The sequence below is a fragment of the Natator depressus genome, chromosome 6 (assembly GCF_965152275.1).
Source record: "Natator depressus isolate rNatDep1 chromosome 6, rNatDep2.hap1, whole genome shotgun sequence".
Taxonomy (NCBI): domain Eukaryota; kingdom Metazoa; phylum Chordata; order Testudines; family Cheloniidae; genus Natator; species Natator depressus.
In genome coordinates, this window is record NC_134239.1 from 29,185,775 (window position 1) to 29,205,340 (window position 19,566).

The window sequence follows — 19,566 nt, forward strand, 5'->3', positions numbered from 1 at the left end:
AATCCATGTTCTCCAAATCTTTCTGAACAAGTCTCTCATATGTTGTGGAAAAATTAACCACGCGTTGTGTTTGGACCAGAACAAGCCTGAGGCTCCTTTATTGATTACAAGTGCAGGGGGGTAACAGCCCTAAGTAGCTGCCCTCCGATGCAAAGCAAACACAGCTTTTCAAAGCTTAAAACCACAGACAAATTACACATACTTCCGTAGTAATTACCTTATTTGGAATACATTGCAAAATTAACACTGGTCAAAAGCAAAAAACAAGCTTCTCCCCCACTAGGCCCTTCCTGTTATTCACTCTCTGTTCTTTTGCGGTCAGCGACCTTTTTAACACAACTGTTGCGGTTATATATTTCATAAGCTTGACTATTGCAAATTTGTTCTGTCTGGGGACTTTTCCATCCTGCCCCTTCATGCCCTTTCTGCAGAGAAAATCATTGTTCCGTTTTGGGGACTTTCCACTGTGACTTCTCCTACCCCTTGACACACATAAGCAAGCAGGATCTCAGTTTACGGCCTGCAGGCAAGCTTAACCAAAGTCAAGGCCTTGACCTGAGTTTTATGTCCTGTTAATTTTCCCTCACACGTATTTCAAACTTGTAAGTAACAGCCAGGCAAGGCGTGTTAGTTTATCTTTGTTTTCTCAACTTGTGAATTTTCCCTTTGCTAGAGGGAGATTTATCCCTGTTTTGTTGTAGCTTTGAAACTAAGGCTAGAGGGGTTCCTCTGTGCTCTTTGAATTTTCTGCTACTCTGTAAGGTTAACTACCAGCCTAAGTTTACAGAGGTGATTCTTTTACCTTTTCTCTTTAAATAAAATCCTTCTTTTTAAGAACCTGACTGATTTTTCCATTGTTCTAAGACCCAGGGGTTTGGGTCTCTAGTCCCTTTGTAACCAATTGGTGAGGATATATGCTCAAACCTTCCCCAGGAAAGGGGGTGTAGGCTTGGGGGAATATTTTGGGGGAATAGGACTCCAAGTGGTCCTTTCCCTGATTGTTTGTTAAATCACTTGGTGGTGGCAGTGATCCCAAGGCAAGAAAGGAATCTGTGCCTTGGGGAAGTTTTAACCTAAGCTGGTAAGAATAAGCTTCGGGGGTCTTTCATGCGGGTCCCCACATCTGTACCCCAGAGTTCAGAGTGGGGAAGGAACCCTGACACCAACCTTCTTTGTTTTGTTGCTGAGATGAAATTTATATTATCAGAGAGTCATATCTTCTCATTTGCTTATGTTTCAGGCATCAGGCTCTTCTCTGGCCTTTCAATGTTAAATCCTTCTTGCTCTTTTGAAAGACAGTGTCTCATTATTTCTCAAATGGCCAGCAAAATAATCCTTTTCTTCTTCCTTTTTCCAAAATGTTAATGTCCCACACTAGCTACCAAATGTTGTCTGCCTACTGCTTTCTATAGTCTCTCTTTAGATTGCTGTGAGTTTTTGACAAGACCAGCACTGTTTTCCTTGAGTCAGAAAAGTGTAAATAATTATGTGCACAACAGGAATCCTCAGGGCCCGTCTGCTTACCTCTACCTTGACAGGTTATTCTTTCACTTAGTCATTTTTACTTTTTATGTTTCACTGAACCTGCATTCAAGGGAAGAAGTTTTCTTTTAGGAAGAAGTCTGACTCTCACCTTGACAATTCTAAATATAGAATTGCCTGAGAGATGGGAGCATGTATGTAATAATACAGTTTTATTTATCAACTTCTTCCTTAGCGTTACCTTCTGGTATATTTCTGAACATGCCATCTCTCCTCCTCTCTCTTTAAAAGGCTATCAGAGTTTAAAATATATTCAGATATTAGACCTTTAGTTAAATTTAACTAATTAAGATTAACCACCACTTAATTAAGCTAACATCCTCAGGATAATTAAACTTCCTTAGATGGCATGACAAAGCCCCAGTGATTTACAGCCTATTCTGCTCCATTCTGAGAAAGTATCAGAGGGGTAGCCGTGTGAGTCTGGATCTGTAAAAGTGGCAAAGAGTCCTGTGGCACCTTGTAGACTAACAGACGTATTGGAGCATAAGCTTTCGTGGGTGAATACCCACTTCGTCAGATACATGTAGTGGAAATTCCCAGAGGCAGGTATAAATATGCAAGCAAGAATCAGGCTAAGGATAATGAGGTTAGTTCAATCAGGGAGGATGAGGCCCTCTTCTAGCAGTTGAGATGTGAACACCAAGGGAGGAGAAACTGCTTTTGTAGTTGGCTAGTCATTCACGGTCTTTGTTTAATCCTGAGCTGATGGTGTCAAATTTGCAAATGAACTGAAGCTCAGCAGTTTCTCGTTGAAGTCTGGTCCTGAAGTTTTTTTGCTGCAGGATGGCTACCTTTAAATCTGCTATTGTGTGTCCAGGGAGGTTGAAGTGTTCTCCTACAGCTTTTTGTATATTGCCATTCCTAATATCTGATTTGTGTCCATTTATCCTTTTACATAGGGACTGTCCAGTTTGGCCGATGTACATAGCAGAGGGGCATTGCTGGCACATGATGGCGTATATTACATCGGTGGACGTGCAGGTGAATGAACCGGTGATGGTGTGGCTGGTCTGGTTAGGTCCTGTGATGGTGTGGCTGGTGTAGATATGTGAGCAGAGTTGGCATCGAGGTTTGTTGCATGGATTGGTTCCTGAGTTAGAGTTACTATGGTGCGGTGTGTAGTTGCTGGTGAGAATATGTTTCAGGTTGGTGGGTTGTCTGTGGGCGAGGACTGGCCTGCCTCCCAAGGCCTGTGAAAGTGAGGGATTGTTGTCCAGGATGGGTTGTAGATCACTGATGGTGTGTTGGAGAGGATTTAGCTGAGGGCTGTATGTGATGGCCAGTGGAGTTCTGTTGGTTTCTTTCTTGGGCTTGTCTTGCAGCAGGAGGCTTCTGGGTACACATCTGGCTCTGTTGATCTGTTTCCTTATTTTCTTGTGTGGGTATCATAGTTTTGAGAATGCTTGGTGAAGATCTTGTAACAGATCAACAGAGCCAGATGTGTACCCAGAAGCCTCCTGCTGCAAGACAAGCCCAAGAAAGAAACCAACAGAACTCCACTGGCCATCACATACAGTCTTCAGCTAAAACCTCTGCTTGAACTAACCTCGTTATCCCTAGCCTGATTCTTGCTTGCATATTTATACCTGCCTCTGGGAATTTCCACTACATGCATCCGATGAAGTGGGTATTCACCCACGAAAGCTTATGCTCCAATATGTCTGTTTGTCTATAAGGTGCTTCAGGACTCTTTGCCATTCTGAGAAAGATATTTTAGGAAGACTCTTTGATTGGCCTGAGCAACAGTCATTTGGCAAAGATCAAGAACTCTGTACAAGTTGCACTTGCGCTAGTGAGGATTAGAGAATGTTCTTGGCAAATTTTAATGTTGTTTATTAAAGGAAGCACTTCCTAATGTTTTAACAAACATTCCCTATATTGTGTGTGAGAAACTGATCTCAATTAGCAAGACTTTTTTAATGAGTCAAGGTGATAAATTTATTCTTTTCACCCCATAATCTATCAGTTTTTGTAAAATAGAATTTATGCTTGCCCTTTCAGAGACAGCTTAGTAAGAAGTCATGTCTGGTTGCGGAAATCTGTGCTGTATTTTTCACAACTGTACATTCAGTCTCTGTGGTTTTTAAAAATAATTTATTTCTGAGTAAGGCTTAGCATAAGGAAAACAAATATAATAGTACTATAAAGATACTATAATAGTATCTATAAAGAATCTTCTATTAGTAAATACTGTAGGCTGAATTTATCCGAATGCAGATTTGTTCATTTAAAATCAAAATGGTTAATTCAAAGTGTGTTTTTCATAGAAGAACTGGGTATATGAATCAACATTTAAGGTGTGTGGCGTGATTCTCCTCCCACTTAAATTAGTTTTACACCAATGCAATTCCAGTTCATTTTCAATCCTGTGAGAGGAGAATCAAGTCCTGTTTGTGTGTATCGTCTTATGTAAGAAGAAAGGTTGGGGGTTTTTTTAACCCCTTTTCCTCATCAAAACGTAAACATTCATGTAATAAGATGCTTTAGGTACCATGTAGCATTTGAAAATGCACTTTCTACAATTACAGCTTGTTGATCATAGTGCACATCTTGCTTAAAAGAGACATTTGTGATACAGGGTTAGGAATGGGAATCTGTAAATCAGTTTCATTCTTGCTTTAACACTTGTTTAAAATCAGAAGAAGAACTGTGGGGCTTGAATCCTCAACTTGTGTACAGTGTTTAGATCCTGGTCTATGTACCAAGACCTCTAGGGGCTATGATAATACAAATAATAAATAATTGACGTAACTCAGTTGAAGTCAATGGAACTATGACAATTTACACCAGCTGAGGATCTGGCCTTTAATGTTTAACTATGGGCTGCAGTGAATAAATAAAAGGAGGTGAAGCAGGTGAATTTCCCAGCTTTTGGCCCACATTGTTATTCATTGTTAACAAGCAAAAAAGTAGGTTAGAAGTAAGGATATAAACCCCTGTTCAGCAAGATTCTCAACCTAACTTTGATCAGGTGAGCAATCCCATTTCAGTTTTTCATCAATAAAAGTTGAGATAGTCAGTGAGACTATTTAAGGATAGGCATGTACTTAAATCCCTGGTTGAGTCAGGGCCTGATTCACCAAAAAATGCACAGATTATATGTTTGGAGTCTACATCTGACCAAGTGATTCATCAAAACTCATTCAATCTAGGGCATACTTTTTTTTAAATGTAAAGCTGAATTTGGGTGAAGACTGTATTTCAAATTATTCTCTCAAGACTTTTATCCTCATTCAGGAGACTCAAAATATTTCCTTCGGTAGCTGTAGTTAGGAAAATTCTCCATAGTATGTTTTTAGCTGATCCTTTGTCTACCTGAATCTTATGACAGGGCTTGAGAGCACTGTTAGGACTCGTACAAAATTTTCCATCAAAACTTTTTTTTTCAATGGAAAATAGGGATTTCAACTAAATGAATATTTTAGTAGGAAGTGTCAGGTTTCCTTGAAAATGTTTTTCAGAAAAACAAAAATTTCAATGGAAAATAGATTTTTGGCAGTTTTTGTTTGCCAAGAACATTTGTTTTCAGCAGTTACAGAAAAGTCTAAACTTTCCACTGAAAATTTCAACAGAAATGACATATTTTTGCTTTCATCAGAATTCTGTGTGAAAAAAAAATCCTTTTCTGAGCAGCTCTAGGCACTATTCTCTCTACTTTTTAACTTTGGTTCAGTTGTTGCAACTTTTAAGGCTCTCAGGTTGTTGTCTAGGAGCATTGGGAAGTCCTTCTCCTTTTGTAGATTGAAGAAGCACATTCAGCTAAAATCTGTCTAAGTCTATGTATTGACCCTGTATCCTATTGTTCCTACTGTATATAGAATCTCATCCTATGAAATGATGTTTTAAAAAGAATATATTGAAATGTTTCCAGCCAAACACAGAAATATCACTTTAGGGAACATATGCTCTTGTGATAAGTTTTGTAACTGAAAAATCAGAGGAACGGAAGCAATGACAGCAATGTATATTCTTCTGTAGAGAGCAGAGAAAGAAACACGTGCCCCTCAAGAAAGGGAAAACAGTGTTCCTTGTTTATTTTCGTTAATCTAGGAAGGATATGTCCCATTATTCCTTTATCACTGTTTTTGCCTCCATATGAATGTCAGAATGGGATTGAGTCTTGTATAGTTGCCCTTCTTTCCAGATACTCTGTGTCCCCTTCAGTTTCTGTAGTATGTCAATTCTCAGTTTAAAAAGAAAAGTATATTACTGTACAAAGGAAGTCCTACATTTTTACCTCACTTTTACCAAACCATCACAGCAGTGACATGCTTATTATTACTTCAAGAGTTATTTCACTTTGTCCGGACCTGTAGTAGAACACTTCAACTTCTTTTCTGAAAACTCTGTATTCATTATAATTAATCTAAAATAATCCAGAATTGTTGACAAATGTAATTCCTTGTGGTAGGCGTTTGCGGCTGCTTTTTAAGTGGTTAGCACCCAGCAACTGTGCCCAATGTACATCACAAGGCATCAAGAGATAGTGTTTCATAGCAGCCATTGGAAGTATTTTTGTGGCTAATCCTCACAATAGGCTTTCCTCTCACTTTCAGCACTCCTACACACTTAAGGAAAGCAATATGCTAAAGTGACAGGAAACAATCAAAATGGTCACTATACACTTCATTTTTTGGTATAATCAGCATCCTAACCACATTGTCTCCATCCTCAGGCATGCCCACTTCCCACCCACTGCCCAGAGCTCACGTTTGTACCAGTGCAGTTTTACTCATGTTGCACAGCACTCCTCACATTTTTCTGTGTTATACAAAAGTCTCCCTCTTCAGGTGCTGAATCAACACTGAGTGATTTGCCTCTCTGCACCTTTCTCTCAGCAGCAGCCTGCAGTATTGAGGCCTGAGAGATGTACTGAGTGCATAATGGTTATTGTGTTTAACTTACCTACGCCAGGGCCGGATCTACCGTTTTTGCTGCCCCACACAGCGCTCCGAATTGCCGCCACCGTGAGCGGCTGAAGAGATGGGTACTGCTGCCAAATTGCCGCCGCCGCGAGCGGTTGAAGATAGAGGTTGCCGCAGAAACGCCTGTGACAGGGTGGGGCCAGATGGCTACAGGAGAGCAATAGAAGGCAGATATATTAGCCCCAGGTTAAGTAGGTCCCTTTTCCCTGGGTAAGGTAACAGGGAAGGTTCCAGAACAATCAGGAACCTTCTGGAGACAATTAAAACAGACAGTCTGATTAGAACACCTGCAGCCAATCAAGAAGCTGCTAGAATCAATTAAGGCAGGCTAATCGGGGCACTTGGGTTTAAAAAGGAGCTCACTTCAGTTTGTGGTGCGCGTGTAAGGAACTGGGAGCCAGAGACGCTAGGAGCTGAGAGTGAGAACACATACTGTTGGAGGACTAGAAGTACAAGCATTATCAGGTACCAGGAGGAAGGTCCTATGGTGAGGATAAAGAAGGTGTTGGGAGGAGGCCAGCGGGAAGTAGTCCCCGGAGTTGTAGCTGTCGCACAGCTGTTCCAGGAGGTACTCTAGACAGCTGCATTTCACAGGGCCCTGGGCTGGAACCTGGAGTAGAGGGTGGGCCCGGGTTCCCTCCAAACCTCCCAACTCCTGGTCAGACACAGGAGGAGTTGACCTGGACTGTGGGTTCACGAAAACGGCCAAGCTGAGGGCTGCTGTGAAGCTCCAAGGTGAGCAAATCCGCCAATAAGCGCAAGACCCACCAAGGTAGAGGAGGAACTTTGTCACATGCCTTAACGGCACCCGGACTGCTGCCACTTGCAGATTGCCGCCTCAGGCACCTGCTTGGAACGTGGGTGCCTGCAGCCGGCCTGGACCTACGCAGTCACAGCACTACCAGTATCTGTTGCTTTGTTTGTATGGCACTCTAGGCTACCTTGAATATGAAAGGCACTATTATATGTTATTGTATATTCAATCAAATTAGATCTGTTCTAGATGACTGTACTACAACTGTATGGTTATTCTTTGCCTCACTATAACTATTTGCAGAAAGAAAGCAGAAAATCCCATTTGTAGATATATTTTTTAGTTTGGTGGTGGCTGGAATGGCTAGTAATTATTAGGTGCATGCTCTATGCTTCAGCACTTTTCATTACTGTAGAAATAAATCAGGAGAGGAGGGTTCATTGTTTTATTAGCTCCCTGAAGGAATCAGATTGTCTTGTGAGCCTGCACTTTTACTTGTTTTTGATTTGCTGTTAGGGAGCAATGACTCTGAATGGCACTTTGACATGGGGCTGCTAATCTAGAAAACTACGCTAAATCCAGGCCAGGATGGAATAATTAGTGTTAAAATACATTGAATTCGTGGCTTTTTCAGTGCAATGTATCCAAATAAAGCTTGCTGGACTTTCAGATAACCCAGATGCACCATGGATTTCTTTGTCCAAGTTACTAGGGTGCTTCAGAGATGAGTGGTCTCATAGAGTTTCAAAAGCTGTGCCAGGGGGAATCGGCTCAGTGGCTTTACTGAGGCACTTCAGGCATCTGCGAAACGTTTGTTAAAAGTGAACGTAAGCAGAACAGCAGGAATAAGGGATGTGAGCAAGCTTGTGACCCCTTCTGAGTTTGTGACTGAAGAGTTCAGAATCACTGTGCCTTAATTTAAAAACTTTCTGGCAAAAAAAATTTGAGTCTTGATGCAAGGAGTGGGGCGGGGAGGGGTAAGAGACGTGCAGGCAGAATGTGAATGTAACTCCCTCACTGCCTTGAGATACTGTAAGAGAAATTAAGAGCTATTTACACATTCATGTAATCTGGAAATTTCTTTGCAAAAGGCAACAACTATCAGACTTAAGAAACAGCATCTGGAAAAAAGAAGGAAGCTGTGAATGCCTCATGCTGCAGCAAGGTGTGTTTATGGCTAGTATATTTGACACAAAGAATATGTATTAATGCTACAGTTTGGTTCACATGAACCGGTCTGAGGGGTATAAATGAGTGAAGAAGAGAGCTTTCTGTGAAATTCCATATCAACATAAACAAATGCTGTTCTGTGCACTCAAGAGCTGGGCCTTACAACAGAGACAATAAATGCTTTTGGCATCTTAGAGACTAACAAATTTATTTGGGCATAAGCTTTCGTGGGCTAAAACCAACTTCATCGGATGGGTTTTTTTTGCTGATACAGACGAACACGACTACCACTCTGAAATAAATGCTTTGTTGTTGTTGTTTGGATTCGTTTTTTGTTGTTGTTTTTTTACTGGTGCTTCAGTCTCAAGTTCAGCTTTTAAGTGTCTTGTTGCTATGGAGAAAGAGTCACTTGTATTCTGTGCCGTGAGTGCATATAGCAATACTCCTTTCCAGTTCCGTGGTGGTGCTGTGATGCCTCTGCATTCTGCAGCTTTTTCCCAAGGAAATCCAGTTCTAACCTGTATGTTGTCTCTTGATTGTCTCTGTCCCTGACTTTTTGATCTCTCTCTCTCTCTCTCTCTCTCTCCCCGGTCCCTTTGTGAATGCTTCTTTTCTATCCTTTTTCTCCATCTCTACTCTTACCTGTATCTCCTCTTCTGCCTTTACTTCTCAGCAATGCCTCCCTTTACCTGCACAATTAAATGAAACTATTAGCTTGCCCTTATCTCCTTTCTCTGACATACTCTTTTCTCTGCATCTCTGCTCAGTGAGGCATACCACACTGCTCTACAAGCGATAGTACCGTATATTTTTCTGCTACTCCATATTTTTTTTTAACTGAAGCATTCTAGCACTCAGGTACCTAATATACAGTGGCAACAAATAATAGTACTTTGACTAAACAATAATATGACACCATTAAAGCGTTGTGAGTTCTTACTGCTGCAGGGAAAGTATAATTTCTTGCATTTCAAAAAACTTACAAGTCCACTGTTCAAGCAGCAGCACCAGGATATAGTATTTCATATATATAAAACTGAGTTCATTGCCACTGCAGGGGTATGGAATGGTCACAGGTATGCAGTCTGAGAGCATCAGTTTATAATGGTCCATGCCCACAGGCCATCCATCCAGAGTTTCTGTCACCTGCTAACTGTGTACATGTGGTATGCTTATATGTAACTGGTGATTTCCCTTTCAGAAGAAAATGCCAGAAGAGTGGGTATCGGGGCAGAGCAGGAAGGGGGGCGGTATGTGAGGATGGAGTGAAGCGAGAACCTACATAGGTTCTGAAAGTTAAGAAAAACATCAGACCTTTTGAATACTCTTCTGAACAGAGCTCCACAGCTGTTGAGTTTCCCTTATCAATAGCTCTTATCCTTATAGGAAACCTCTATACATATTTTTCCAAAGTTGAGGCTAGGTTATTGAGTGCTTTTATATATATACTCTTGCCACGCGACTGCTGAGGTCTGCAAGGATTAGATAAAGGGGAAAAGTAGAGTATTTTTTCATTTTGGTGAGTCCTGAATGAACAGGGGGAGCTTGGAAAGGGCAGAGTACCTGCTGTGAATACAAACCCCCCCTTTTCTTGTCCTCTCCATAGTTTTTATGTAGTTGATCACAAGTTTTTCAAAAGGGCTCAGCTCCCATTTAGGCCCCTAAATGAAGTGGCCAGGTTTTCAACGTTCTGAGCACCCAGCAGCACCTGTTGAGCTGCTGAGCACTTCGGACAACCTAGTGCTAGCTGTATTGGACTGGTCTTTTTATATGCAGCAGTCATGTGCATACGGATGGGGTGAAGTGGCCCCACTTGTTCTTTTGGTTACCTTCACTTTAATATTATATTACATTGAAACTCAGTCTGTTCTCTGAATTATCTCTGATACCCTGCTGTGGAAAAAGCCAGCTCATCTGTTCCTGCTGCTCTTAGCTGAGATTGTTATTAAACTTCCATTTGTTAATTGTCCTGTGTCTGTTACCAGCCTGGGGAGTCTAACCTTGCCACTGTGGTGGCCACCCCTTAAGCACATGCATCTGTTTACCTATGCTCAGGTATCCTTTCTCTCTTGGGCGAGCATTGGTTTGGCCACGCAGGCACAGAATCAGGTTACACCTCTTTGTGGATCCTCTTAAATTGCATCCATATTTCCTTAGTCTCCTGAGAATAACCCAGAATTTCAGCTAACCTGTACCACACTCTGTACATTTAACACAGGGGTGTCAAACTCCTTCTGTTCTGAGGGTTGAACTTCTTTCCCAGTAATAGACCATGGGCCAATAAAAGATACTACCTCACTCACCTTGTTTCTCTGATATTCTGGGACTGACAGGGCCACAACAACTCTGCATACCTGGACCAGGTTGTAAGTTTAGGACTTTATGCTGCTTTCAGTCCACAGTGGCACTCTTGCTGATATCCGTCATTTTTTTTCTAATTCTGTGGCTGAATTGTAGACGAAATATTCCTTGAGAAAGAGAGACTGATTCTGTCTTCTGGTGGTGGTTAGGGCACTCGCCTGGGAGAGGCAGACTCAAGTTTCAGTCCCTGCTCCAGTGCATGCATACTTGTTTATACAAAGCAGAAGAGCTTCAGCAGGAGATAGTGAGGGAGAGCCACCTCAGAATGCCCAGTGGTTAGGGCACTCACCTGCTATGTGGGTGACCCCCATTGAAATCCCTGCTCTGAATGAGGTAGAGTGAAGACCTGAGCCCAAGTTTCCCACATCCCAGGTGAGCGTGCCAACAACAGGACTCTAGGGTATAAGGCTGGGCACCACCATATCCCCCTCCATTTTGTGAATGGGGACTAAGTCCCCTTGTAAATCTACTGCCATCCCCATTTTTTGGCAAAAACTATTTGCTAAATTTATGCTGAATTTGCATACAGTTTCGGTCAACTCGGAACTGCATTTTTCAGCAAATAGACTATCCTTCTGAAAAAATTCATCCAGGTGTAGTCTGTGGGAGATTTGCTCAAAGATCAAGGGTTGCTCAAAGATCAACCTAGCCTTTATAGTAACTGAACTGATTGTTGTTATTGGTATTGTAGTAGTGTCTGCAGGCCAGGGCCCCAGTATACTGTAGAATCATCTAACAAATCACTGTTTATTCAGCGCCTCAGTATCTTGCTGTACTATGTGGACCTCTCATCATCATTTTCCTCAACTTGATCTGTGTCTCTTCCGTGTTGGATTGTGTGTCAGTGTGTAGCAGAGTAGTTTTCTATCCGTTCTATCTACTGATGCTGGAATGGAATAAGAATTTCTAACAAACAACTTCCTGTGTAGATGCTTGATTAAGTTAGACTGTGAGCCCTCAAGTCAGGGACAGTGTCTTGCTATGTGTTTATACAGCGCTTGGGACAGTGTGCCTCCAACTTGGCTTGCGATTTTTTGGCACTATTACAATATAAAGAATAATAAAAGCATGTTATTATATGTCATAGTAAATACAGACTTCAAGTGCAATAATATAAAGGATGTCACTGTGGAATCTGGACCTCAACCATCAACATATAAAAGAGTGGCAGAAAAATCTTGTGGGCTTTTCCAAGGTTAACTGCTCATATTTCCATGCAGACACCACTTTGTTGGCTTGCTTTTTCTCATTAAATAGAAAGGTTATGGAGAACGAGGCCCTAATCTTACAGTGATCCCAGCACAGGGGACTCGTTATAAAGTTGGGGGTGGGGTTGCTTATTGCAAGTGGAAAATCAAAGTTGGTATAAGGGGAATATAATATATAATAAATTATTCATTCTACATTTATAAGTAGATTCATTTAAGAGTTACATATTTGTATTAATGGTACTGTACATGCATCATAAACACACAAGCGTGCTTTTAAAAAAAGTGATGTGTGTTTATCGAGTGAAGAGAATTATGAAACACAAATACTCCATCATAATTTCTTTGGCAAGATGAGCCCAACTGTGATGCTGAAGACTCTGACAGGTTTTCTTCATCTTGCAAGCCTAATTAGGTTTCTGAAGAAAAGCCTACACAGTTGCATTTAATGCCTGCAAATAAGATGCTAAATCAAAGAAGGATGTTTTGGAAAATAACACCTTTTTTCTTTCAGTTAAATGGAAGGGAGAGCAAGCCATGTATTTTGAACCTGTTCCTTCTCCCATTTAAGTCAGTAGAAAAGTCGCTATTGTAATGAAGCAGCAACAGGCTTTTTATTTGCATATCAACCAGTTGTGTCTGGTCTTTACATGGATGCGTGGTGGGAGGTGGGACATCAAGAGACTTTTCCCTCTGAGGCACACGTAAAGACCAGACAGAACTGTGCAGCCACTGCATTCTGGAGAGAACAGGCCCTACTGAGTTCCAGGTGAGCAAGGAAGGTTGTGGAATCCCCATCAGTGGCGGTTTTTAAGAACAGGTTGGACAAACACCTGTCAGGGTTGGACTAGGTTTACTTTATCCTGCCTCAGCACAGGAGGCTGGACTAGATGACATGGCAATGATACTTTTTGTGATATGAACATCTGCCTGCTGGGATCACCAAAAAGCCATCAGATGGTAACTGTGCTGGGAGGCACTTAAAGCATTAACACTGATTTAGTTGGGGATTGGTCCTGCTTTGAGCAGGGGTTTGGACTAGATGACCTCCTGAGGTCCCTTCCAACCCTGATATTCTGTGATTCTTTGGTTTTATGTAGATCTCACTTCCGCCAGACGTCGCGCTATCTGGGTCACATCCATTCCCTACTGACATGAGCTGGATTTGAACCAGTAACCCTGAGGCTTTCCATCCTAATTTCCTGAGCTATACAATCACCCATTGGGTCTAGACTCACATTTTGTGTGTGATTATAATTTCATTTCTTTCTGAATGAGAAAAATACATGTAGTTTCACCCTCCATTTTGTTCATTTCCTGCCCTCCCCTTTGTAAAATCTCTGTGAGGCCTAAGTGCTCAAAGATCTGTAGTGATGTTAGACAAGGCAAAATAACACTTCAGTGTAAATTTCCTTGCTGGAGCTAAGTAGGTTGCCACAGTTGTGTAATTTTAGCAAAAAATCAAGTTATAACCCAGGCAAGACTAGTACTATAAAAATCAAAATGACCGAAACAATCTCAGGATTTAGGTAAAGGATGCCTGTTGCAAAAAAATAAAGGAATGCGCTATTGCTTATTTTAAAACCAAGGGAAATCCAAAGGCAAGGGAAATGACTGTACAATATCTGTGCGTGATCATTTGAGAGTTCCACGCTTTGCTAGGATTTCTCTCTGGCATTCTAATCTGCCTCAAGTGGCTAAAGTCTGTTAGCTTTCTGCAGATGGAAACAGATCTTGACTTTGCGACGCACAGTCCATATCCTTGCGGGATGGCTCTCAGAAAAGATTAGCTTTCTTACTGAGTTCATTCTGACATTAAAATATGTCTAGCTTGTAATGATTTAAACATTAACACAGATGGTCTTAGCCATAGTAACCCATCTGTGTCCAGTGATAAAGTTCATCTGTTCAGTTCATGTAGTGTATTGTTTTCTTCATCTGCAGATATAGAGGCTGTCACAGTTCAGGGCAACTCCAACTCCAATCAGGGTCTGGCAGGTGAACAATCCTTCAAACCCAACCAAGGGTTTTTTCATGTGATCACAAGTTCATAGCAGCTTTTGGCTCAAAACAAGCACCCCCATGAATCTCTGACTCACTGCTTTATATAGTTTGGGTCTTTGACCTACAGAGATTGTGACTAGATCATCAGCCAGACAATGGTCCCCTCCTCAGGTCGAAGCTTCAAAAGGTTGGAGATGGTAATTTGCATTCACCTCTCCCCATCTCCCGGCATTTCCTAGGAATACCACCTAACTTTGTTTGCCTGGCACATGGTTTAAAAGAGAGCTTTGAAGCTTATAACACTTCCCAAAGTTTACATTGGCCACGTCTCCCACAAGAGAAGTTCCAACCCCACAATAATACACAGACGATGGAATGCAAAGGTACTTATTCAATAAGGTTTAATTTAATTCAGTAAGGTTTGTCCAGGATAGTGCAGAAAATTGCCATAATTGTCACATAGGATTTGTGCATATTTTAAAAAAAAAACTCTTTGGAAACAAGCTAGTTCATATGTAGACATCACCTGGAATATGGCTGTCTTCATAGGATTTTTTGGGTAGCCCCCCTGAGGTGCTCTGTAATGGAGGAGGGAGGATTTCTGGCTACGGGGAGGCATAGGAAGAAGGCTCGAGAGAGACTGACTTAAGGGCTTATAACAAAGGAAAGTTTGGTGGAAACCTGCAGCAGAACACACATAGGAATAGCCAGACTGATTCAGATCAACGGTTTATTTACTCAGTACTCTTTCTCTGACAGTGACCAGTACCAGATGCTTCAGGGAAACAACAAGGAATCCCACTGTGGACAATAATGTAATAACCTATCCATAAAGGAATGTTCTTCCTAACCCCACACAGATAGTGGTGGGCATATCCGGAATCATAAGGATTTATATCCTCCCTCAAATTAAAAATGATGTGCATTTGCCGCTGGAAACACTCTGATATTCTCCTAACCCCAGGTCATTTAACTCCAGGTAGGAAAAGGTTCTCTCTTAGGAGCAACCTCTTTACAATGATGCATTTTGTGGACTTAATGGCTAAACTAACATACAGTAACTGAACACCTCAGGTCCACACTCCCTGGTGTGTATGCAGGACAGAATTGCTTGTGTGACTTTGTAGAGATGCACTGGGAGCATAAGGAGACCCTTTTATTGTAGAGCCTATGAACAGGCCGGCCAAAGGCCAGGGGGTAGTTTTGGTGGTGGTGGTAACAATTCTCTCTGTCTTTCTAGTAACTCCCAAGTTCCCACCTCCTCTGGGAAGCCCAGGTGGATTGCCAGATTTTTTTGTTTTACTCCTACATCCCTAAGAGGAACCCAACTGAAAATGGGTGAGAGATGATTTAACCACAAGGAAACAGCATAATTAACAGCAATGGAGCAATATGAAAGTCACGTTCTGTGTCCTGGACAGTGTTCAGGGAAGATACTTTACAAAGGTTTGTCCATTTAACGAGGGAAGGCTGGGGAGATACAGTAATAGTGTGGAATAGACCCCTCCCCCACCTCTTTTGCTAATCTTTTCCCCAAGATCAGCAGAATTTACCATGACAGGCATTACAAATGCTCCCAATTGGGTTGTATGCAGATAGCAAATACGGATTTCGGTATGAAGTATAATCAGTGAGAAAGGAGGAAATATGTCTTTCAGAGGAGTTGGAGGGAGACCTTGAGGTACTGAAATCAATAGGAGTAATGAAAATAGAGATTCCCAGGAAGATCTGTTCCCAAGGAGGGAGTAAGGATTGTGGCTGGGGGAGACATGAAGCCCTAGGAGCAGAGAGAGTAAATCCTCCAAATATTACCATGAAGCTCCCTAACTCTACTTTGCATAGGAATAGCTTGTTAGCTTAGAAAATATTCTGATGAAAGCAGTTGCTGTTGCTGCTCCTTGAAGCATTGATTTGATGAGTGGAAAATGGTGATTGATTTGCAGCTGGCAGGAGTGATAGGACAGGATGGGGGACCATCTGAAAATGGATTTGGTAGCGAGCACTGAAGGCTTCCATATTATATCCCAGGGGTGCAACCATGTACCATGAATCTACTGAGCCAAGTGGGGCTGTAATTCTGCAATTTTGTTTTCATGCACAAAGGGGTAAACTAATTTGTTTAGTTAGCAAAACTATTTCCCCATGTTTATTCCTCCCCCCGCCCCCCCGCTGTTCCTCAGACGTTCTTGTCAACTGCTGGAAATGGCCCACCTTGATTATCACTACAAAAGGTTCTCTCCCTCCCCCGCTCTCCTGCTGGTAATAGCTCACCTTACCTGATCACTCTCCTTACCATGTGTATGGTAACACCCATTGTTTCATGTTCTCTGTGTATATACATCTCCCCACTGTATTTTCCACTGAATGCATCCGATGACGTGAGCTGTAGCTCACGAAAGCTTATGCTCAAATAAATTTGTTAGTCTCTAAGGTGCCACAAGTCCTCCTTTTCTTTATACAGGGTTTTGTGTTACACCTTAATCTGGGGGTGAGTATGGCTAATTGTAGTTAAGTTTGTTTTTTTTAAAACGATGGCCTTTTAGCATGTCTGTAGGAGGAATAATGCAGACCGACAGCTGATGCCTCTCAGTCCTGATCTGTTGTCCCAGTACGGTGATCTGTCCTATGAGATGATGGCTAATAACACCAGTGTCATGTGGTGGGAGTTTTGGGATGTGGGTATATATCTACTAAAAACTCCAATCGAAGCACTAAATTCAAGTTCAGTTGTAGGCGAATAGTCTCTTTAGATACCACAATGATAGATGCATAATGGGGGAGAAGGGGAGGTTGAAAATAGAGCTGGTTAAAAAAAATGGTTTTCTTGTCTCACCAAAAAATCAACAAACTATATTTTCCCCATTTTCAAAATTTTCTGTGCAAAATATGGACTTTTTGGTGAAATATAAAAAACTGAAATATTTTGGCTGAAATAACCAAAATCTTTAGTTTTGGGGTGTTTTTTAAAAAATTAAATAGCTATATTTTCTGTGGAAAGCAGACCTGTCATAGTACAACCCCACCTGGGGTACTCTCCCATGGCAAGCTGCAGCATGACTGATGTGCCTGCCTCAGTTTCCCCTCTCAGGTAACCCTAGGATTCTACATCAGGCTCCCTTGCCTCAACACTACTGCTCTTTGGGTAGTTTATTGCTGGTTTATTGCAAAAACATTGTGCAAATGGTCCAACACGTAAGTCCCAACACATAGTCCATTTATTGTTTCAGTGCAAGTAATCATTAAAACCCCAAGACAGTTTATCCCTTGTTGCCCCACATACCACGTGCCAATACCTTCTGCCACACCATGATTCTTTGACGGTCCTCTTCTGTCCCTCTTCTGTCTGTCTTCTCTCCCTCCTTCTAGATGGAGTTGTGACCTTGTTCTCCAGTGTGGAACTCCAGAGCCTCTCTGCTGGGAGATCATCCTCACCAAGGGAGCATCCCTCACCCTCCTTGGCCCTCTCACTGTTCCTCTGGGTCCAGCTCTCTAGGGTGGAGATGTCAATGTGTAAGCCCCTCTGCTACTCCCCTGTATTCAGCTCTCACCTGCCCTTAAGCTCTCCATCTTAGAGAGAGCAGGCACCTTTCTCTGCCACTTCCTCCTGCCTTCAGTCTTCTCCCAGGATCCAGTGCTCTAAAGCAACCCCTCACTCACCAGGTCTACCTTCCTTCTAGGCCCAGGTGCCCTTTTCTAAATCTGATTGTGGTCATCTGACCAGGCACAGGTGCACTGGCCCTGCTTCTTCTTAAAGAGCCAGTGTTACCCTGTGACAAGACCTTTTCATGAATAATTTTTTTGGTCAAAATCCCAATTTTCTGTCAACAAAAGGTTTTGACGGAAAATTTTCAACCAGCCCTTGTTTAAAAGCATGTTTAAAAAAAATAAACCTTCCTAACTCAATGTATGTGTAGCATTACCTCTGTGATTCATCAAAGTAAATGTGATTTCAGAAGTGGATCCAAGTTACTGATTTTTGGAGGTGCTGGGAATTCACAAGTTCCATAAACTTCAGCTAGAGTTGTAGATACTCATCTACTGTGAAATTGTGGTCCTTAAAATATTGAAATATGTGGGCAATCACGTCCCCATTTATAAAATGGGAAGAACGTTTCCTTTGTCTTGTTTACGTAGATGACAAGCTTTTTGGGTACAGACTGTGTCTTACTATGTGTGTATACAATGCCTAGCATAGTGGAGCCCCAGTCTTGGTTGATGCCTGTAGCTGTTATGGTCATAGCAATTGTAATATTAGGGAAGGGGGTGAAAACTTTGTTCTCTTCTTTGAGTAACTTGATGTTCTTTATTTTAAGGGCATCCAGAGAAAGATGAGTACTTTAACAGCATGCATAACAACACATAATATTTACCTGATTCTAATATTGGTTGGTATTAGGGAGTTTCAGACCCAAACACCCTAGGAATTTTTGAAGTGGTTGTGTACTGTGGGAGAAGTGGAGGAGATGGGTGGGGGCGGGGGAATGGAAGCCAGTTAAATGTGGTCTCTTTTGTTGCTGTTGTCGATCATTAACTCCTCGTTAACCTTTTGGTGTTCAGAATTCATCCACTTTTTAGAATATTCCTACTCAGGAGCTCTCAGTGCAGTAAAGATTCATGGTTGATTGGTATGGGAGTTAGTTTTCATCTTGGAATGTGCCAGTACAGTCATTCCACTGGGTGTGTTCAAGTGAAAGGGAATATATGCTAATAGAAGTGAAGTATATGCTAATGGAAAGTGAGTGAAATCAAGAAAGAATGGTTTATAATACATGAGTACATTCCATAGGGCATACAGCTTATCATTTACATTATGGACGCCAGATCTCTTCAGCTTTGTTTTGTGGTTCTCTGATCCATAACACAAAACAAATGGTTACACTTATTAACATACAAGGTAGTCTCTTTCTCCTCAAATGGTGTGTATTTATGTATAAAAACAGGTCTATTTTTTGAACGGGTATTTAGTAAATTGGTTTCACAAAGGCTTGCCAGTTGATTTCCCAGTAAAATAACAAGTAGGGTGCACTGACACAAAGTTAACTACAAATCACTGAACACTACATTTTGGGCCAATTTCTCTGCTGCTGTTCCTGCATTGGAGTCAAAGGAGTTTTGCCAACAGAGAATTTGGCCTGTTGTCTTTTGTTTGATGTTCAAAAATGCCTGATTACTCAGTGAGTCTTACAAGATTGGGAAAACCGTGTAGGGATAAATCAAGTTTAGACTGAAACCATCTCTTCTAGGAAATAATGTAGAATTAGGATAATCAGTGGCTAATTTAATTTCTGAACAAGCTCTGGCACTGTGTTAATTGCTGCAGTCCAAATTGGTGTAGCCCAGGTTGATGGCCTTATACCAGTAACAATTTTGGGTTTTGGGGGGTTCTATTCATCAGCTAATTCAGTTAAAAAGCACATTACTGCATACACAGGGTTTTAAACTGGGAAGCTGGTGTCTGTTGCCAAGCGGAATAATCATTTTAAGTAGCTGAAATAGATTAGTGCATGTTGGCAATTTTCATTTGTGTATAAATTTATTTTTAATGTTGCGGGGCATTGTTGGATGTTGCAAACATTAAAAGAGCTTGACGATATCTGAA

The 19,566-nt window shown here is 41.5% G+C and overlaps 1 protein-coding gene across 6 annotated transcripts in view; it reads left to right on the top strand.

Moving 5' to 3' along the window:
* Window positions 1–19,566, top strand: part of SERGEF (secretion regulating guanine nucleotide exchange factor) — a 464,594-nt gene that overhangs the window by 207,371 nt on the left and 237,657 nt on the right. Inside the window, exon 11 of one of the 6 annotated variants that reach the window (XR_012639851.1) lies at window positions 2,445–2,526. The exons of 4 other annotated variants lie outside the window; for them this stretch is intronic. Coding sequence is in view for 1 of the 2 variants with exons in the window: in XM_074954902.1 (XP_074811003.1) it covers window positions 17,334–17,539 (206 nt within the window). In the remaining variant the exon portion in view is untranslated. Of the gene's footprint in view, window positions 1–2,444; window positions 2,527–17,333; window positions 17,555–19,566 lie in introns of those variants that run through there. One more of the 6 variants, XM_074954902.1, reaches the window with a different exon arrangement.